This window comes from Platalea leucorodia (assembly GCF_965183815.1).
Source record: "Platalea leucorodia genome assembly, chromosome: 2".
Classification (NCBI taxonomy): Eukaryota; Metazoa; Chordata; class Aves; order Pelecaniformes; family Threskiornithidae; genus Platalea; species Platalea leucorodia.
This window is the reverse complement of record NC_138824.1, coordinates 19,001,097-19,023,555: the sequence shown is the minus strand read 5'-3', so window position 1 is coordinate 19,023,555 and position 22,459 is coordinate 19,001,097. Positions and strand designations below refer to the sequence as shown.

Below are 22,459 nucleotides of genomic sequence, written 5' to 3'. Positions count from 1 at the left end.
GGAGGCTGGGCCGAGCAGCTCTTTTCAAACCATGTGCTTTAATGAGCTGTCGGTATGATAGAGGCTAAATTCATCAGGAGTGTAAGCAGGACCATCTCCGTTGTCTTGCGTTCAGTCCCAAGCATGGGCATTTGGTTTTAGTGTACAAAAAAAGTTCTTTCACTTCGTTTTTCACTCTTCTCCTTTCTCACACAAAACGTGATGATCTGTTATCATGATATTGTCAAGTTGGCCAGGTTACGGTACAAGTCATGTCCAAACTATCATTTATGATGAAATTAGATATGTGTTGAAGTCCTGAAATGTTAATACTGCACTTGAGTGCAACCCTGTGGTGCAGATCAGCACTCACTGCTGTGTTACAGGTTTGGGTTTTTTTTTTTTCCACCTTATCTCAGGGGGGACAGGGCTTGCATGCCAAATTAGCACTCTTTTATTTTTGTTGGTTAAAGAATTGTTCTGTATACCTTATTAAGTTAATTATCTTGAGTGCAGAACACCCTCTAGCCACACAACATGGGTAATATGTGCTAAAGGTTTTCCATCAGTAAACCATCTTGGCTCCCAAGCTCCAGTTAGCAGGGCCTGCCTCATTAGCAAAAATAGGAAGCAAGCATCTATTAAGCTGCTATTGAAGTTCCTTCTCACTGGAAGTTTTAGGAGCTTAAGGGTCTGAGTAGGAGGCACAGAAAAAAGTGCAAATATTCTTACCTGATTTCCAGTATAAGCTCAATTAAGAAAATGAAGGAACTCGACTTCTAGATCAGGCTTGCTTTTTGGGGGCATCTCTGCTGGTCACAAATCACATGTCATCCCTGACTGATATATCCATTTTGGCAAAAATCCGTAATGTGGGCAGGGCTGTAGACGTTTCTTACTGAGCAGATAGCTGCTGTTTTCACTAGCCTTGAAAGGGCGTGAATAGCTCCTGCTTCTCTCAGTGGGTTGCTCTAGCCCAATGCTGTGACTCGGTGATGATAAAATAAATGCTTTACTGAGAGACACTGAAGTTGAAAATTCATTGGCCTTGTTTTTCCTAAAAGATAAATTGCTGGTTCCTTAGAGCCATCCAAAACTGGCCTTTGAGAAACACAAAAGAAGCCTGTTGTCTCTGAACACCGTGAGGAGGGTTGGCAGGTGCTCTGCTTGGTGGCCTCTCTAGCCTGTAGCCAAAACAAGGTTAGCTTTATGCCGTAAGCTGCAAGCTCTACATGTGTAGGCACAAAACTGGAAGGAGCTTCTGGTCCTTACCTGGGCTTCAGCACTGGCACAAGCATGCAATATTTTTGCTTGTGGTACCTATGTGTGAAATGAGCGTAGGCTAAGTCGTTCACTGTGAGAGGAATTTGGAAAGGTAATATGTATGTGTAAGTATTGGACAGACCATGTGCAGCCTCTCATGTGACTGGGCTGACTCAGATTTCAGCCCTTTAAATAGCTGCTATTTTACTGCTCTGGTAATGAGAAGATGCATTTCTCACCTACGTCTTGTGAAGGACTTCAGAGGTTAAAGAGCAAAGTGATATTTTATTTCAATAGGTATCAGTCGTGCGGAGAGCATTGGTGCTACATCATTAGAGGGAATCAACTTCTGCGGCTGCAGAGATATCATCAGTGGAGAGAAGTTCTGGCAGAGGATGATAACCAAAAGAACAGAGTGAGACTTAGGGTGGAGCATGAGCAGTCTGTGAGAGGGATGTCGTATAGCTGAGATACCTGCAATAGCTCATCCCAGCTTAGGTATTCCCCTGAGGCATCTTATAGCTTAATCTAAATCATAGATAGGCTGAAGTCATCATCGACTGAAATCAAGGGAAAACTTCCCATTGGCATAAATGACGTTTGGATCATGGATGTAGTAACCACTTGACATGGGCTGTTAAACTCTCCTTCGGAAAGTATAATTTCTTTCTTTTTTTTTCACTACAAATAGAGAATAAAGCTGACATCTCCATTACACCAAGAATAAACATTTTGGGGGTCATGCTATTCAGGTATCAGTTTTACTGAGAAACCCCAAGGAAGCTCTGCAGGGGGAAGAAGAAGTATTTTTTGTGCTTTTGTGGTTTCTGGTAAACACAGGATTGATGAAGTGAGCAGTGATGTGTTTGCTTTCACACTGAATGCAATGAGGATGTATTTTTCAGTGTTTGGCTGACTACTTTGGATTTCAACTTCATATGTTACACCTACAAAACTGAAGAGTTCTTTTAAATCATTGTGTCTTTTAAATAGGCATAAAATGCCTATTTTGATTAATTTGAAAAAAATAATAAGTGTAAAAATTTAGGCTCTGGAAATAGCAGGAGAAAAATCTTCCATTAGCTTTCTAATAATTTCAGCCAGTACAGTGACTTTAGTCTTTTCCTGAGTAACTCAAGAATATCTCTGTAGATATCCTCAAATTACGGAATTTACTCCTTGGTTAAAACCACACATGGAAATTTCAGACCCCCCAAATAGTACTTTTAGGAAGAAATGTCCACCTGAGACTAGAATTACAATGACAATGACATCTAAACATCACTATCAGCCTTGCTTCTAGTGGAACATGCAGGATATCCGCATCTTGTGGAAATCAGTTCACAGTTCCTTCTTAACAAACCCCAAAAAAATGTTTTTTTTTTCTGCCCAACTGGAAAGATGTTACATTGTGGGATTTTTACATGTGTTAGTCACAGAATGACTTTTAGGGGAACACACAGAAGGCTCTATATAACTTATTTTACTTTTAAAATTATATCAGAAATCACGTAGACTTAAGTACCGATTTTTGCATAATTCTGTTAAAAGGAATTTTCAAAGAGTCAGTATTCAAGTGCTTAGCACTTTTTCAAAATTAGACCCATTTAATGGCCAGAAAAATCAGTGAGCCATTAAACACTGAACTCCAAAAATACTTCTCTTATATAAATCCCTACGCCTGAGGGTATAGCTGATCTGCATTTTTTTCAATGTAACAAAACTTGGGTTTCATTCATGTTGTATAACAATGGAACATTAATTGAGAGGATCAAAAGCATGCTTTCTAAAAGACATTTTCTGTCACTGCTGGTGAATTTCCCCTATATTCCTTCATCCTGAGGCTTTAGAAGGTTCTCGTTGAATTAATGGCTTTGATTTTTTCCACTTTGTTTCAACAAAAGAAAATATTTTCACTTTTTTTTTGATAAGGCTTATCAGGTAAACTCTATGTATGCAAGAGTGGTTGTTAGCATTCAGATGACAGAGAAGTTTGAAAGGCATTGGGTCAAAAGGCAGATTTCGTTAAAATAACTGATTTATGTTATTGTATTTTCCTGTTCTAAAACCAAGTTCAATTTGCTTGACCCCTGCTGTCATTAATAAACATACTGCACCTTCCTTTGCTTACCTGCATGACAAAGATTTTGCTTGGTTGGACTTGGGAGGTTCCTGGGCTTACAAATCAGGATGTAGAAAATGTACAAATGGGAATAATCAAATAGAGTTGCCTATATGGAGACATATGAGCCTGAACCTACAGGAAAGTCAGTAGGGGCAGGCCCTTCAGTATGATTTTATGAGTGTTTCTGCTGATTTGGTTACAGCAGTGTAACATGAAAGGGTTTTTTCTAATCATTGTTGTTACTGGGTTCAAATATAAGTGAGTATTTCCCTGACTTAACCTTTGAGGTAAAGACCATGCATGGCTTTCACACAGGTGGACTGGTCATCATTCCTGATTTCTGCTTAAGTTTCTGTGCCAAGTGCTGCTAGGAAGCTTATGAAATTGAGTCCCAGTAACCTATCAGGCACTGATGAACTGGTGAATTGGTGAATTCCCAGTCCCATGGCAGCGGCAGGGTAGGAGAGATGCTTGCTGTTCCCCTGACTCCTGTTGCTGGCCACATGGCATGTGTCACTGCTGTATTGGACCAAAACTCCTCTCTCTGCTTTAACTCCACACTCCTGGACACCCCTTCTGCTGAGGAATGATCAAATAACTTCAGGTTTGCATTATTCATTCTGACAGTCATTCCTCTTCTTTCTCTCTTCCCTGAAGAGGTAGGTAATGAAAGACAAGATTAAGGCACAGTTTAAGACAAATTATGTTGAAGAATTCTTTCAAAAACTCAGGCTCCCAGCCAGAAAGGGGAAACCAAGGCCAAACAGGGCTCTCCCCAGCAGGTAGAGATCCTCACCAGCTCCTTACAGATCAGTGAAAGTGTGTCCTGCTAATGTAGGCCAATCTCAGAGCTTATCCTTTCTCTCCCAGCTGTCAGGATTTCCTAAATAATTTCCTGAGTAATCCAGCCATGGGCATCAAGGAGAGGAGGGTCGGGAATCATCCAGGCTCTAAGAGAGGTACAAGAAGGTTTATGACCTTTTTTGAAGGTTTTCTCTGCTCACTCTCATTTTCTTTCGTATCTCTTCCATTTGTTTTGTGACTTCCACTGTATAAGGTCCATTTCTTCTCCCAGCAAAGTCATTAGGTGTTTGTCATTTATTCTAGTGGGACCAGGAATAAACTATAATCGCAAAGCTGCTCACTCCAGCCTTTCCTTGCCAAGCTGATCCTGCCAAGTTTTAGCTTAATTTTTCTTTTTTTTAAACAAGAAAAAATAAGTAAATACATTTGAATAAAAATTGAACTGATTCATTCAACCAAAGGGAAATTGTTCATTTGGAGGCACCTCAAGGGAAAGCAAATAATTGAAAAGTTGTGTTTAAAAATCATGAGTAAAGACGCTGATGGGTCCTGGTTTTAATCCAGGAATTAATTATTTAAGGTACACCAGCGTGTAGAAGACCCAGGTTTAGTTCTCTCACCTGCCTGGAAGAATTTGAAGCCATGTCTCTGGCTTTCCAAGGGAGAGTCTGACCTGCAACCAGCTTCTAGAGAGCCGTCAGACCCTCACGTTCATTCAGTTCAGCAACATATAAATAGACATTTGTTAGGGCAAGGCTCAGAAACTAGGGATATCCTGTCTGGGTGAGTGAGCTGACCATCGTGCTAGAGAAACTCTCATTTCTGCTTCAATAACTATTCAACTACTTCATGTCATGCAGAACAGTTAAATCAGGAGGGGTTGAGGGAGTCATGCCTCCACCATCAGTAACCTTGGACTGCAACCTACTCGATACCTCCTTAGAAAAGGTCAGTGTCTTCCAGGAGGGAGCCTGATCTGCCCCGCATAGACCTAGGTTTGGATTATCCAGCAGCCTCTACGCACCACAGACCGGCATAGCCATGCTGCAGTCACATAAGTAAACCCTGCAACGGGAGCTTACTTCAATGCGGGTCGTGTGCTGGGAGGGAGGCCGAGCTGCCTCTTCTCATGTTGCATCCAGTACGTGGTCTGTCTCTAGCAAGGTTCAGTTGCACCTTTTCTTTGTCTTTGGTTCTGAATAATTTCTGTAAATTGCTCTTGACCCCAAGTATGAGTCTCCTGACCAAGGTGGGTAGGCAGTTATCCCTTTGTCAGGCATATGTCTCCACTCTCTTTATGGAGAGGCTACAGAAGGTGCGGTATTTTCTGTAAGACTTCAATACAGAGGGAGACAAATACAAATAGACAAAATGGAGAGGGCTGTATTTAAATTTTGCTAAATGCTTATCCATGTGCTTGGGCTGTAAAAGATTCAGTGAGGACAGACCCTAACAGATTTTGTCTCAGAATCAGACTGGATTACCTTCTTGTCCCTCTCACCTTTCACTGAAATGTGGTCAAATAAATTGCTTTTTGGCAACGGGTGTGGGAAGTCGCTGCCTGGTTCTCACTCACAGGCAATCGGCTGATCTACTTTCCTTTATTCCCTTTATTTCCTTTTGCAGGGAAGGCTGCTTCTCCCCCATCAGCCCAGAGGCATGTCCCCTTGTGCAGTCTTTCATGTGCCACAACCGAACGTTCATCCTGGATGGCCATGTGCAGCTGAAGACGGGGCTGCAAACCCAGGAGCGACACCTGTTCCTCTTCACAGACCTTCTGGTTGTTGCCAAGTCCAAGTGAGTACAGCACCTCAGGCGCTGCTCCTACAGAGCAGCCCTTTTTCTCAGCAGAGCATAACATGGATTTCCATAATGCCTTTTTAACAGCAAATCTTATTTAAATCATAAGGAAGCTTTTTATTTGGTTGATGGAATTTGGGTGCCTGACCTCTTCAGGCACCTTTGAAAACTCCATAGCCATAGAGGAATTCCAGGATGCAACATTTTAAAGAAGTATCAGATGTTCTTGAATATATTGCTTGTGTTGTATCATCTTCCCTGCTTTGGGAGCACAGTGTCATAGAAAAGACTCATTGCTGCTCGACTGTGTCCATTGCACTGGCTTCTACTGACTGTTGTGTTTTGGATACAGTCCTATGGGGTGTGCATAACACCACTGGCTGTGCCACAGAAGAGCTACAGGTCTTAACACTTACCTGGAAGCTGCTTTGATACACACCAGTGATGAGCAGCTGTATAAAAATAGAGATTACAGGCAGCATTGCAGTGTCCATCTCTGTAGGTTGTGCTGTGCCAGGAGGAGTGTGGGGAAGGGGAAGGAGAAAGGAAGCGATGCTGAGCAGTCTGGGTAGTGTTCGTGTGTAATCAGGCTTGCTCCTGAGCTCTGATTATTCACTCTACCATTCACAATTAAATCAGATTTACAAGCTGTGTCTAGCATGCCAGCTTCATGCAGCATTTGTGGTTTAAGGCAATTTTAGAGGGTTTTTTCACTTGTTGTTATGGGGAAATAATAATAAAAAATCGTGATGCAGCTTCATTCTCTGTTAGGCAGTGTGTTTGTGGTTTCACAGGGTGGGTAATTGCAATGCGAATCCTGGGCTTTTGCAATGTGTCTTTTCGCTTAAGCAATTGTTTCAGAGGCTGCTGGGAAAAGCCAGAATAAATCTGTGTTTTCTGTAGAAATCTGAGCTGTGTCCGTTTGAATCACACATAGTAAATGTAACCCCCCCCAGCTGAACTCCTTCACTTGATGTAGTGTGACAACACAGAAGATATTTTACCCAAAACATGTTCCACTACGGGTAGGTGGTGAACATAAGGATATTTAGGGGAAATCTTGCTATTCTACCAGCACTAGCAGTAATAGCATTGTTACTCTATTTATGTAGGTTTGTGTCATCTAATTTAAGCTTTCAAATGTTAAATATTTGCAACTTACCTAGGCTTCTAGGCTCCTTTTATAGTCATTGAGGGAAAACCAGCACCTTCCTGCAGCAAACTCACCTGACCCTGAAAGACTGCTGGCAGTGGGTGAGGGGAGTCACGCTCTGTCCACTGGCTATTCAGCAGGCATAATCTCACTAGTTTAGGTCTAAGCTCCTAAATTGTAGAAGACTAAAGTCAGGTGAAATGAAGCCCTCTCTCCCTGGTCAGCATGTTGAGTAGAAGCAATGTTACAGCCCCAGGCTGAGCTGCACATTACCACAGGTTTGGCTGGGTCCCAGTGGGACTATTTGCATAGTAAAGCATTACTCTGTGTAACCACTCCAAAATCTGGTCCCCAAGGAGTAGTAACGGCTCTTACGGCATTTGATTTAGTGTGGTGAAGATTCTGCAATGTTTGAAGAAGGTAGAACAGAACAAATTGTGCTTCTGCGTATGAAGAAGGGGGAGGGGGACCAAGTCTTTGCTAGAAATGGTAAAAATAGTATTTTGAGTGATATTACTTCATGTATTTTAAAGAACTAATTGGGATGTTCTCTCTACAGCTTCCCTGTCAGCAATTAAAGCATCAGAGCTGTCACTAATGAATACTACTTAAAAATCAGCATTTTTAAAGATGCCTCACACTAAAATACCATTGCTGATTCCTAGAGGGAAAACCTGAGTGGTGTGTATTGCTATGCAGCCGTGACTATTGATTGTTATTGACTTTTTAGTAGCTGATGCAGAGTCAAGACAGCAGGTTACCAGGACAGAATTAATGATAAAGTTGAATCTGACTTAACTTCAGAATTATTCCTTGTGAAGGTGCTAAAAATTTGTAATACTCTCTTGTGTTAAGTAGTTTTTCAGCTTGGGGCATATGAACACCTAAGATATCTTAGGCACAGGTTGGCGCTGTACTGGTGTCAGCTCAGCTGCAGGTAGCCAGTCACTGTACAAAGGGAGCTCGTGTATAAATAGACTTCATATGATCAGCAAATGGGTACAAGTTTTTCCTAAAGAGAGCAACAAGTATCTTGTGTCCTCTGAGCTTGCTGACTAAACTCTTGTACAGCACTGAGCTCCTGCTTAAAGGCAGCGAATTGGCATTGCTCCCATGGAAATTGGGGGGGGTAAGTCCTCTCTACAACGGCTCTGTGTATGACTTTGGACAAGGTGCCTGTAGGTTTGTTTTCTGCTACTGTCTAATCATTTTTGAAATGTAGACTGTTATCTTTTCAGATCATGCATTAGCCCAGCTTATAAAAAATAATACTCACATGCTGCACTTCTCTCTCTGCTGCCCCACCTTTTACTGCCCTCATGTGAGGAATAAGTCATAAATTGATTGAAAGAGTTTTTCTCACTAAATCAATGTTAAGTATGCAGAATGTTATACTGTTTTTTATATATTGATTAGATTTCTTACAGAGAGCGTGTGTTTTAATTTGGCAGAGTAAATATTTCAAGGATCCATGAGTTCAATGATCAAGGTTTCTTACATAAGTTTTTGTGTGGGAGGCACAGAGAAATGCCTTCCTCTTTCTCCATTGTAATACCTACATGCATATATACACATACATTTTAAAGTTATTTTCCCAATGTGGCTGGACATAGAAATTGATGGTTGCGTTCATACATGGAATTACGGGAGCAATCTCACAGTAGATCCATTAATGCTTTTGTCAGAGGGTCCTATTAAGGAGATTAGCAAACCTAGCGAGGAGTTAATCTTCCATCTGTTAACAGCCACAAAGTATCCAATTGCCACTTACAGAAAGCAAAAGGAACTGAGTTTACTCTGCAGAGGTGGCACAATTTGGGGTGCGTCAATACCTACACCACTGATGTTCATTTTTCTATTGATTTCAGTGGACTCTGGATCAGCCTGATATTTACAGCATAACACTTGCAGGGGAACTTAGTTCCTTAAAAAAATAAAGAAAATCTTCATTAGCTTGTTACTCTTTCAATTTTTCACACGTTCAGTCGCGCTGCTTCCTTAGTCAGTTCATTTCTAGAGGCAATGCTCTGGCACTTAAATAGAAGACCCACATTTCACAAACGATGAGAACCCATGGATTGCATAAAGGACATGGCAGATAGAGATGAAATTATACTTCAGGCTCTTTAGATGTTAATGGAGGCTACTGTTTCAGCGCCTCTGGAAACCAGGCCACTTGAATACTGATGATAGCTGAGAGGTGTGACTAGGCATGGCAAATGGGGTAAGAATATACATCAAGCATGATTGGAGAACATCTTTGTCCTTCTGCCAACACCCTGCTGACACCCGCTACTGGCACTGTAGGGGTCTGGCTTTATGAACTGTAAATGTTAAAAAAGTGAAACAGCATGTAGTGAGTTCACTGTACTGGGTAAGGGGAAAAAGAAATGGAGGAGAAAGGGAGGGTCAACAGATGATTGATTCGGTGGAGTCAGACCAGGCATCCATTTAGTAACATCCACATGAGAATTCACAGCTGTATTTTTTTTAAGCCTACATTTTCACAGTTCAGTCTGTGGTCAGTCAGTTACAGGTATTTCTGTATTCTTGACAGATCTTACTTGTGGCATCACAAACTGATTTGTTGACGAGGGCATTGAAATGTTTTCCTGTACTTTAAGTTTCTCTCTGATGGAGTAACAAAACGTAATAAAGAGAGGAGAAATATACACCTGACCAGGAAACACTATGGTATAGTTTAAAAAAATACATGCACTTGAGATGGTATTTTACAGTATTTTATGGCAATCTAATTGAAGTGCACCTTTTTGCCAGGTGTGATATGCACTGATGGTCCTTTCTTGCCCACCACTGTAAACGCTGCTGGGTTATTAGGGTTGCTCTACCCCACTACACCTGTTAGCATAATGTCAGCTGGAAACCTCAGACCGGTCAGGGTACTGCAAGTTCATCTATGTCCTCTTTGAAGCCACAAGGTTCAAGTACTTTCATGTTTCATACTGTATTAGTTCAGTCTCTCCTAAATCAAATACCTTGTAAATGAGACTAATCTCAGAGAAGGTAGTCCACGTGTATAAAAGCTCTAAGAAACTGCTTACCTGACATGTTTATTTATAGAGCACTAATCACCATGGTGCCTGGCACTGTCCCCATCCACATTTGCAACACGGTGTTGAGCTGACATGGTCTTGCTTGCAGTCCTTGGATTAGAAGGGCAAAACATTTTCGAGGGGGGACACTTTTCCTGCAGCCTTTTCCTGCTGGCCCAGGAGAGCTGTAGCTCCGCCAATGCAGTCTGCAAGGCGTCTAGTGCAAACCTGCCTTGAAGTGACTGGCTGTTGCATTGCTACACAGCTGGACTGACTTAATGAGATTTTACTTGTTTCTTGCATAGCACTGGTGCCCACCAATCCTACAAAGGAAGGAGACTTATCATGAGAAATTAAGTGGAAGAAAGGAGTTGAAATAAAAAAGTGCAAGTCTGTAAATTTGACCTTTATTGTACTCTAATGTTTAGTAGGATAAAATACAGGAAGGGCCGAATTTTTAAAAAGTAATTATGTCGATGACTCGATATTTTGAAAATGCACAAAGTCCTGGCTCATTCTCCAGGTGGTGTGGGCTTAAAGCTACCATGCAGCTAGTTCATGGAGGCTGTATGTGACCTGTGCTGCAGTTAACACAAATGGCAGTTTTCTGCTTGTTCTTTCTTCTGGATTGCCTAGTTGTCACTACTTAAACTCACCATAGTTGTTGACCCTGGGGCTAAGCAATCCAATGATCCTGTAAACTCCTCAATGACATTAAAGTCACTGAAAGGAGAGTCCAACACAAGTGGCAATCTTTGCCTCATGGCGAGATTTGGAGGGGAGCTCTAGACATGGGGAGAAGTCTTCCCCCAAGAAGGGCAATGTCCAGGGATGCCACAAGCAACCTATTTATCCCACATATAAGATATCTGTTGATCCCATTTAGATGAGAAATTGATATGTTTTTATATGCAACCCAAATGAAACATTGTTTTCTTTAACTAAAGCAGAAGTGCTTCTTCCATCAGCTCCAATGCAAGCTTCACATGTGCCTGAAGGAAGAAGAAACTCTGATTTGTTTAACCTGCCTTGCTATGTTTTCATGTGTGTGACATACCTGTGAATTTCTGCCAGCAGGTCACACTCTCATTTCAAACTAAAGTGCCAAGCACGTCTCTGTGAGATGTGGACAGCATTTTGTACAGAAGAAGTCTGCGAAGGCAGCACAGACCCAGAGAGGTCCTTTGTTTTGGGCTGGCCCACCACAAACTGTGTGGTGAATTTCAGGTAAGAATTGAGATCTGTTTTATTTACCAAGTTACTTAAATGTTTTTAGGCTGACAGGTCATGAGAATATCACGGATTCATTTCAGCACCAGGGAAGGTGGGAAGCAGGAACTTACTGATTCTTAAACCAATTCCTTCTACTGCTGTGAGCAAGTTACTTACCCTCCATGCCTCATCTCCTGTCTCTCTGCAAATGTGGCGGTGATACTCGCTTATCACTTAAAAAATTGAGAAAATATGTGATTTGGCAAATCATTGTCTGTGCTGCAAACTTGCTCAGTGGAAATTCTGTTTTTTGGGGGTATAACTTGACAAACACTTTGGCTAATTAATAAGATGAACTACAAATAGTAAACAGCCAAGCTAATGAAAGGACCAAAGAGACCATCGTAGGACACTTTTAAACAGAAGAGCTTGTATTGGAAATAGTAGGAAACATACAGTGAAATACTGACCTTGTCCTATTTCTCTTTTTAATTTAATTGCACCAGAGAAAATGTCAAAATTCCTCTTAAAACAGAATCTCTGAATTTTAATAGAGAGAAAGACTTTTGGTCTGTCTTTGCAGCATTGACTGTAGGACACATAAGGGCTGTAGAGGTAATTTTAGTGATTAGGCTAATTTTAGTCTCAGCGGGAGGGCTCTGTCGTCACTTTGGATAAGGGAGGGCATCGTCCCCCTGAAATCCCAGCTGCTTAGCCACAGTAATTTGGCTGGGTCTTGGAAAATGCATTTTCCTCTTTACCAACAGAGAGCAAAAGCTGATGCATGCGGCTTAATTTGTATGTCACATTGTCCCTATCCAAAGAGAATGCTGTGCACAAACTGCTCTCTGTTGAGCTGGTTGTGCTGTTTATGTTTTTTTCACTTAATAGTCCTGAAACAAAGCTGAAATTTTCTATTGATTTTCAGTTGAACTCTTGCCAATAAACATGAGCTCTGATCTAGAGACAGTACGTGGTCCTTTATAGCTATCAGAAAGTAGTTGGATAGGAAAGCAATAGCTTCAATCAAAACAGAGTCAGAGATTTTGTAGAAGTGAAGTACACAGAAAAATCTAAAACACCACGCATGAGTCTGTAGGTGCATATTCGACAGAATTGAAGCAGCCAAAGCAGAATCACATTTTTACTGTTTACAAAGTGCATTCCCCTCACAACAACATTCAGTAGGTTTGTAGCTCCCTAAATGCCTGCTCTGAACATTTGAAGAACTTGATTTGCAGAAGCAGCAGTGAGAATGGCAGTTACTCCATCTGGGGCAGGATTTAAATCAAGAAAGTTGAAGCAAAATTAGGTTAGATTCCTTGCACTGTCCTATTATTAGCTACATTTAACTGGACAGTTTGTAACCTTGAAAGTGTATAAATGAGATAAAGATAAATGAGATAAGCCTTAAAGTGTCCAAAGTTAAACCCTACTAAGTACAATGGGACCTTTTTTGATTGTGGCTTATGTGTACTTTGTAATGTGGTGATAAACCAAGTAATAAATAAGAAGAGAATTAGAACACTGGAAGTGGAAAGAAGTCTATATACCTGAGGAAATACCTTTAAACTTCTGAATTAAGCTCTTATTTTAAAGTGCCTTCCTCTTCTATTTGGACATTACTTTAAGAACTCAACCTGTTTCCTACTGAATTCACTGGTAAAGCTTTAACTTCTGTGATAAAAAATGGTAACTGGGGCTTTTGATCTCCATGGCAGGCTTTTCACTTGATTTTGCAGGGAAACAGATTTTTCATTCAAATCTGGAAACACTTTTTAGTTTTTCTAGGTATTTATGGAAATTGCAACCAAGAAGCAGTCTGTGCCACTGTGGTTTGTACACAGGCTATTTTGGTATTAGAATGATGGCTGATTTGTCCCCATTTTTCTATAATTCTTGCAGGTCTGCAGAACAAAAGGAAACATGGCTGTCTTTTTTGCAAAGGTACTTTATTATACAGTCTTTGAAGACGCTGAAAAGAGTCCCAGTCATCTAGACCAGTGATTCCCAAGCTGTGGTACCTATGCCATCATAATAGATAACCTCTTTCAAAGTGATATTGAGAAAAAGAAATCTCATGTCTTCTCCCTGCAGAAGGTGGTATGTGCCGTTCATGCAATGATCACTGCACAAGGAGGGAAATGCTCCCCTGTGCCTGAACATGGCTCAGCACAAAACTGGGGCGATTCCTATCACACGTGGTCCCTTCCCTAAGCAGTTGTAGGAGCCTCTGCACCATCGCTCTAGTTGAGCCTGGGGCTCTTCCCATGGTGATGGCATCTAAGCAAGCCCAGCTCAGGAACCTCTGCTCTAACCTCTGCTCTCAGGCTGCTCATGGCTGGCTGTATTTTGGTCTTACAAAGTGGACCCCAAGCTGGAGAGTATGATGGGAGGCTTTGCGTAAAAAGAGCTGTCTTCTTTCAGTCAGTGTTTGGCCAGAAAACAAAAAGTGGTGCGTTTGTTTTCTGGTCACCTAGTTCTGCTGGTTGAGGTTTGTCTCTTTATCTGATTCTTCAGGGTTCCTGGGGCTGTTTAAATCATCCTTGCTGGGGATGATTTCTAATTCACTCTTCTCCTGTTCGGTCCTTTGAGCTGGTCTCTACAATGGGATGTAACATTCCAGTAGGAGCCTGTACTGCAGACTGAGGCATCACAATGATGGGTAGTTTTAGCTTGATTTTTTTAAATCCAGTTTCTCTGCTGCTTACACGGATTTCTACAATGAACTTTAATACAACAGGGCATTACTGGGGGCCACGGTCAGCATCCCTTCCAGATACTGCTGGATACTTTCTTGTCCTCAGAGATCTTTCTACTGCAGTACATCCGCAAACAGTCTGCTTCTTATCCAGTCATTGCTTGATTGCTATTTAAATCTCCATCTTGCTATTTATGTTTACGATGTTAAAAATGTACTTGTTTTGTACTTGTTTTGTCAGTCGAATAAGAGAAGAGAAGGAAAAAGACTATCCTAAAAGCATTCCTCTGAAGATAATTGCAAAGGACGTGGGAACTTGTGCATATGTAAGTGCTCTTGAGCTAAACAGGGGTCTAAATCTACATCACCTATGAATGCTAGTCACCTGTAAATCCTTTGAATATTGGGGAGGCTTCCTTTGGGTTGCACCTTCCTTTAAAGATCCAGCCCCTTTAAAAGACTTGGCATATGCAGCCCTGAAATGTTTGTTTCCTGTGTTTAATACATGAGTTCCTTTTTAAAGACAGTGTGCTTGGTAAGAAATACTGGTTCTGGCACGCAAACTAAAGACTGTAGAGTGTGAAGTCCCAAGAAAACACCTTTAGTGGAACTTACACATAAGAATCTTCAGAAATGCCAGTACAATGCGTCCTTTTTCTGCTTGTAAAACTGATCTAAACCCACAGCTGCCTTCATTCAATTCAGCAAAGTTGCAACGTGCTTTGTTATTTATAACGATTTTAAGTCAGTAAAGCTGTGTATGTGAACACCCTGAAATTGCTTTAAGCATGTTTTTCATCAGCTAACTGATGTTGGTAAATTTATAGGCACAAGGTAAATTGGTAAGGAAAGGTCATCCACAGGGTGATTTGCACCTTTTTTACTAAGTAATTTTTAACCAATTTAAACTAAATTCTTTTATGTAGCCAGTTCCCTAGGGATACCCTAGCATTCAGTGATAATCCATCTGTTCTTCCTCTGCTTCTTATACATTTGTCCTTTCTTTCTAACTGCGCTTTTAAGATCTGTATTTCATGCTCAGAAGCCTAAATAGCATTTGCAAGGATACGAGAAATTTTTACAGAAGTTAGACTTCATTGGAGGTCTTTGCCCAACAGTGAATCTCCACTTAGAATTCTGTATTTGCATAAGCATAAGCATAAAGGAGTTCGTCTTTTTTCAGATAATCATTATTAGGGTAAATGATAATAGTTAGAATTGCCAGGTTGCTAAGACAAATGTTAATAAACAATAACAATAATTGTGATAGTTCAAATGCAGGACTGCAGATCAAGCTGTGCTCAGGTGTAAATGTCTATAAATCATACACGCACTCAGGTGTTGCACCTTTGTACCAGGGTTTGTTTGGGTTTTTTTTAAATGTCTTTTCTCCTTAGCTATAATTAGCTCATGTGCCAAATATGGTTTCCTGATCCTGACAGTCCTAGAAACAACACACTGTAGTCCAGCTATTATCAGTAATAAAACAATGGAGGAGCAGACGGAAACTTCTGATGCAAGTAGTTCTTATGGCACTGTGGTCCCTGTGCTCCAGCAGCTGGAGATGCCCAAGAATTATTTCATTTTTGGATGGTAGGGAAGGCTGAACACAAGACACAAACCATTTTATTATATTCTAGCCAAGAGCAAAACTTATGCAAATGTGCTGACCTACTCCTGAGAGCCAGATGTCATTGCTTCAGGCAAATGTTAAATTTTTTATGGTATGAGCATTTGGATATGTCCTGAAGCAAGATATACAGTATTCTCACTACTTTCTTTGATTGCCATGGCAGCTTGTTACCATCAGAGACTTATACAAATGTACAGCTCAGATCTTTTCTAAATGCGAAATGTCAGTCGTTTGTTTCACCCGAACACCCTATGGCCAGTATAAAATTGATATGCTACACAGGGGAGCAGCGTATAGCAAACTGTCTTGGGACTGGCAGTGAACATTTGCATCCCAGCTCTGCCACCTTCCCTTCCTTGGGCCATTGGATACGCCTGGGCGGTTTGCTGCAGCGGGCATGCGTTTGTTCTGCCAGGGCTTTAGGCTGGCCACGAACCAGCTGCAATCCCAAAGCTGTGTAGTCTTGTTAGCAGAGCCAAGCTAGCATGCTTCTAAAGAGGGCTTAGTAACTTATGCTTGATGTGTGGGAGCTGCCTGCCGGCTTGGAAGGGAGGCCAGTGTGGGTGTGATGGTGCAAGCAAAAACCACTCTGGACACTCTCTCCCCACTTGTTTCTGCCTCTGCAAGGGGATGGCAGCGGTGCTGCCACATCCCGGCGGGGCTGAGGATGGAGTTGTTAATCCTGGTGTGTTTGAAATGCCCTGCATAAAAGCAACCCATGGTGCGGAGGTACAGAGCATTGCCCAGCTGTACGGGGGTAATGCTGGTGCCAGGCAGCAGGTGCTGAAATCTCACTCTGGAAAGACTGCCCTGTGGAAAGCGGCACTTCCTCCGACAGGAAGCTCAGCACTTCGTCCTGGTGGCCGTAGCTATTTAGAAAGAGGTGTTTCTGCAGATCCATGCTTTTCCATACTGCTGATCAGCAGATTCTGGAGGATGCCAGAGAGGTAGCATTTTAACTGGATGGAAGATTACCAACAGGAAGCGTTTCTGGTATTATTAAGCCAAATCTATCTTTGAGAAGTCTATATAGAAAGTGGCAAAGGATATAGAGGTGAACAGCCTGTGTACAGTATTTTCCTACCAGGGAGACCTTCAATAGAAAAGGACGGAAATGATTAAAAATTGGTACAAGAACCTCTTATTTCACTGAAAAACTAATTTTTTTCAAAGAAAACTGTTATGCTTTTAAATTAATGAAACCATTAAGTTTCCCTCATGCAGTGTCTAAAGTGCAGTTAGTGGCTGTGTCTTTTTGCATATTTTAATGTGGAGGTCTGTACCCAGTAATCGTGGCACTCTCCCGTCTGATGGAGATGTTGGGGAAGCGGGGAGCAAATACAGAAAGTATGTGACAAAGCAGAAGAGTCAAACCTTGGTCTCAGACAGTTGAGTCTTCCTCTATGTAGTATAACTTATTTATCAAGTAAAATTTTAACAGGATACTCTCCATTTTTGAACAATGAATTGTGCAGAGCTATTGCACTTCAGATACTCTTTGCAAATCCAAATTTTTAATGCCACTTTCCCCTTCTCCTTTTTTCTGTTCACAGTCAAAAACCCTGAGTGTAACCAATGTTGATACAGCAAATGATGTAATTCTCATGGCCCTGCAGCAGCTGGGAATTAATGTAAGTCCTTGCACCAGTTTTAATGAGTCTTTTTGTAGTCATTTTAATAATCAAATCTTCTCTTGCACTTCTTCCAAGTTTTAGGATATGAACATTAATTGAATCCTTTATCATAGCAATTCACTGTTGTTGAAATGAAGCAAAAGTGCCTAGCTATTATATAGACCTCCAGAGATCATCCGGTGCCTTAAAAATTTTGAATAATTCTTTCATCCCTGTAAGGGATCCGTCATGTTTGAAGTTTCTTTTAAATCTGTTTTGCTGATGCCTAAGAGGAGATATCTTGACACACAAGAAGTGAGAATTTGATACAGCTCCTTTTGCATACTTCAGTATGAACAGGAAACCTACTGACCCGCTTGTTAGTTGGTTTCAAAATGTGCAAACATGCATGATCAGCTGTATCCCCAGATTACACGTACAAGCACTGTTCTCAAGTGTCCAAATCAGACACTCTAAATATCCATGGACCTTTAGTGTCATGTGAGATATGAATGTAACTGAGTGAGTGCACAGAATCTGAATGCACCCAATTTAAGCAATGGCCTGAAACTGTTTTGGAAAAAGGCTTTTACAGGACTTAGGATAATGCAGGGTAGTGCACCGAGTAGATGCAGTGACTCCTAGTAGATCAAATACTGCCTCAACTGTCTGCCTTTGCTCTAAACCGGACAAGGTAGTGCCTCAGGTGTACTAATGAATCAGTGCCAGGGACAAGAATTCTGCTCCCGTATTCTGTTTCTCTCATTGTGTCACACTGTGGCTCCAACCAACACCAATGATTATAGAAGCCCCTGGATGACAGCTTTTTAACTGGCCTGTCAGTCTACTGTGTGGGTAATGAGATTTTTTTAAATGTCTTAGTCTTGATGTATGCATTGAGCTCATTGCATGGACTCTGACAAGTCTTTCCGTACCACAGCCCTGAGTGCGAAGAGTCAAATATGACCAAATGCCACTCTTGTGCTTCCCCGGGGCTTCCGGAGACCCCCAGCAAAAGTTAGAGTAACCTCAGAATTTGCCTTCCCTAGCATTCATTATCCCTAATTTATACAGGCTTTCAATGAATCCAGGGGCCTATTCTGCTAGCTTGGTATTTCCTAGGTACAGCAATTTCTGTCTACCTGTCTGTCTTGTTATGGCTCAGACATCCCTTTTACACCAGGGCTGTGGCTCTGGCCTGAGCTTAGGATCCAGCAGTTTATCCAATTAAGGTAGCTCTGGAGTTGATAAGGGACTGCAAGGTGAAAAGGATAGGATGTGAGTTAAAATCCATCCCATTGTCTGCCCCAGTCTGCACCAAAAATCAAGAGACTGTGCTGTATTACAACTGCAAGTCTTTACTATGATGTGTTTCATTTTTACCCGTTTTATGGCTGTCATTTGCACGTCCTCATTTTGCGTACAGAAAAAACAGGAAAATGGTAGTATTGGAAGAGAATATTTTTTGTTTTAAATGAGCAGGAGGAGGAGCTGGTTAGGTTTCAGCTTTGTGTTCTTTTGTATGTATCACGATCAACCCTTTCCTCCTCTTTACATTTTTATTTCGAGTGGAAAAAGAATGAAAGCCATCTGAAAGATGTAAAATCTTGCCTGCAGAATTATTTTCCCAAGTAATATACCACATTTTTTCACTGCATCTTCATAGCATAAAGCCTTTTTCATTAGAGGCATATCATAAGATTAGCAATAAAATCAAACAAGCTAAATAAATGAAGCTATAGCCTGTATATCAATCAAACACCCAACCCCCTCGTAGGATTGTTCTGACTGCGAGGAAGCTTTTCCTTATGCGCCGTCTCGAGGGTTTTTATTTATGTCCAGAGAGAACCACTTGAAAGGAGCTCTACGACTTTTCAATGGCAATTATAAAAACTACATTTCACATGTTGTGTGATTAATGGGGCTATTACTTTGGCTGAGTTCACTCTGGTTTAACGCATCAGGGTTTTTCCCTCTGTGGTTTGTCTGGTAAAATGACAACTAGTTCGTGCGAAATGGCATTGATCATCTGTTCCAAATTACCAAGTGGGGCAGAAAGAAGGGCCTTGGGTTTCCCAGCTCCGTACGTACACTTGCTGATTTTTCTGGGACGGCGTCATTTATACTGACAAATGGCCTGATAAAACCCATAAAGGACAACATTTGCAATTGAGAGATGAGCAGTCTGCCTCCTGAAACTGCTCTGACTAGCTCTTCCCCTTCCCCTGCTTCCCCTTCACAGCAACGAACCCTTTCATATATATATTTAAAAGGAAAAGTAAATACCCTTTCTTGTGCTCCTCAGCTGTATTTATTTGCTCCTGGCTGCTTGCCCTGAGGCATCAGAGATGTCTCCAAAGCCTATTTATTTTCCTTCTGCCCCCTGCTAGCTAATTTAACAGCAGTGCTAATATGGGCCAGAAAGCTCTGTGAGTCAGAGAGCAAACTGCGAAGACTTTATTGGGTGTATCAGCATTACACCGGGTGTGTGCAACAAGGAGAAAAAGTCTCAAGAGCTTTGGGGACACTCATGAAGGTCCAGACAATGCAGGATAGTAGGCAAATCTCTTTAAAAGGAGGTAGGATTTAATTTTAGAGCTAAACAAATGCTGTCATGAGGTATTTATCACCTTTTGTAGCCAGAAAACTTTAATTATCCTGATTTAGCAGTGTCACTGAAAAGGGATTTAAGGTATAATAGATCACTTCTCATACAGTGTATTTATCCACTTGCTATTACCTTTTGTCCTGAGAGTGCTTTATATTAAATGTCATTCTTTTTATCTCTACCGTCTCACCGTCGTACCTGAAATAATGTACTATTCTTCAGTTAAACTGCAACATTGACTTGTATATTTATGCTAAAGGCAATATTTAGAATTTGCTTTCAAATCAGCGGTTTTACACAGCTTCTCCCAAAGATGTTCACATTTTCCAATCCTCTGGAAATTGTCTCCTTTGATGTAAATTTATCCTCTCCACTGTAAATTTTAAAAGAGAGCTCAGCAGTCTTAAAGCACCATCCAGCGCTCCCAAGTCCTTCCACACAAAAGGGCTGCACAAAAGGGCTGACGGCAGCCCTACGAGGAGATTTTGGGACAGCGTTGAGTGCCAGGAGCTCCTTGGGTGCCATCCTCGCCTTGGCATCATCAGTGCGGGCTCAGGTCTCAGGCGAAGGTGCTCCTGCCCTGCTGTCCAGCGCAGGGCACGGGATGCTGTCGGCTGGCGAGCCTGAGCTCCGTAGAGGAGCTGGGGAGATGGTGGAGCAGAGGTCTCAGGTGTGAAGCTGCGGGTGCCTGTGTGCCAGAGCACGTCCTGGAGGATGCGATTACCCTGGTACTCAGGACGGAGCTGAAGGGTCACCTTAGCTCACAAGAACTGCCCGCTGCCTGCCACACGCTCTGCAGCAGGCCTCCACTTCATGCTGCTTATCTGTAATCCCTCTGGGGGATCAGACCTGTCTCTCCGCAGGGCTGGGTGCTGCTCAGTGCCAGCGGGGAGACGTGGGGCACAGAGGTGCTGGGGGCCAGGAGCGGCACAGAGGTCCACTCCACGCTGGGGGCTGTCTCATTTACAGCCTCCTGGCAGTGGGGAGGCATGCAGGCCGGGGACCAACTCAGCCACATGGCGGAGGGGTCTGGCATGACTAACGTCTTCGTCTGACCTCAAAAGCAATCCTGAGTCCCAGCAGGCTGTGACCTCCATCCCTCTGCTTTCAGGAGCATTGAAGGAACTGGGGCTACTCTCCCCCTTTTCCTTCAGAAATAATGGGCTCCAGCCCCTCTCACTGCTCAGAGCTGGATCCTGATCACATAAACCACATTGCACATGACATGTCCATCCTTTATGGGATGTGGGGGGAAACATAGTGACAAAGGATGAGGAAAAGGCTGAGGTACTTAATGCCTTCTTTGCCTCAGTCTTTAACAGTCAGACCAGTTGTTCTCCAGTCACCGAGCACCCTGAGCTGGAAGACAGGGACAGGGAGGAGAATGAAGCCCCCATAATGCAAGGGGAAATGGTTAACAACCTGCTACACTGCTTAGACACACACAAGTCTCTGGGACCGGATGGGATCTGCCCAAGGGCACTGAGGGAGCTGGTGGAAGTGCTCACCAAGCCACTTTCCATCATCTATCAGCAGTCCTGGCTAACGGGGAGGTCCCAGTTGACTGGAGGTCAGCAAGTGTGATGCCCATCTACAAGAAGGGCCAGAAGGAGGATCTGGGGAACTACAGGCCTGTCAGCCTGACCTTGGTGCTGGGGAAGGTTATGGAGCAGATCATCCTAAGTGCCATCATGCAGCACGTACAGGACAACCAGGGGATCAGGCCCAGTCAGCATGGGTTTATGAAAGGCAGGTGCTGCTTGACTAACCTGATCTCCTTCTATGACAAGGTGACCCGCTTAGTGGATGAGGGGAAGGCTGTGGATGTTGTCTACTTGGACTTTAGTAAGGCCTTTGACACAGTCTCCCACAGCATTCTCCTGGAGAAACTGGCTGCTCATGGTTTGGACAGGCGTACTCTTTGCTGGGTAAAAAACTGGCTGGATGGCCGGGCCCAAAGAGTTGTGGTGAATGGAGTTAAATCCAGTCAGTGGCCACTCACAAGTGGTGTTCCCCAGGGCTCAGTATTGCGGCCAGTTCTGTTCAACATCTTCACTGGTGATCTGGATGAGGGGATTGAGTGCACCCTCAGTAAGTTTGCAGACAACACAGTTGGGCAGTGGTGTTGGAGGGTAGGAAGGCCCTACAGAGGGATCTGGACAGGCTGGATCAATGGGCCAAGGCCAACTGTATGAGGTTCAACAAGGCTCAGTGCCGGGTCCTGCACTTGGGTCACAACAACCCCATGCAATGCTACAGGCTTGGAAAGGAGTGGCTGGGGAGCTGCCTGGCGGAAAAGGACCTGGGGGTGTTGGTCAAAAGCCAGCTGAATATGAACCAGCAGTGTGCTCAGGTGACCAAGAAGGCCAACAGCATCCTGGCTTGTATCAGAAATAGTGTGGCCAGCAGGACCAGGGAAGTGATTGTCCCCCTGTACTCGGCACTGGTGAGGCTGCACCTCGAGTACTGTGTTCAGTTTTGGGCCCCTCACTACAAGAAGGACATGGAGGTGCTG

The 22,459-nt window shown here is 42.6% G+C and overlaps 1 protein-coding gene across 1 annotated transcript in view; it reads left to right on the top strand.

Moving 5' to 3' along the window:
• ARHGAP20 (Rho GTPase activating protein 20) overlaps window positions 1–22,459 on the top strand; it is a gene marked incomplete at both ends in the record, with an annotated part of 62,180 nt that overhangs the window by 23,247 nt on the left and 16,474 nt on the right. Inside the window, 5 exons of the mRNA XM_082305035.1 lie at window positions 5,798–5,968; window positions 11,255–11,404; window positions 13,295–13,336; window positions 14,332–14,416; window positions 17,277–17,354. Of these exons, the coding sequence (XP_082161161.1) occupies window positions 5,798–5,968; window positions 11,255–11,404; window positions 13,295–13,336; window positions 14,332–14,416; window positions 17,277–17,354 (526 nt within the window). The remainder of the gene's footprint in view (window positions 1–5,797; window positions 5,969–11,254; window positions 11,405–13,294; window positions 13,337–14,331; window positions 14,417–17,276; window positions 17,355–22,459) is intronic.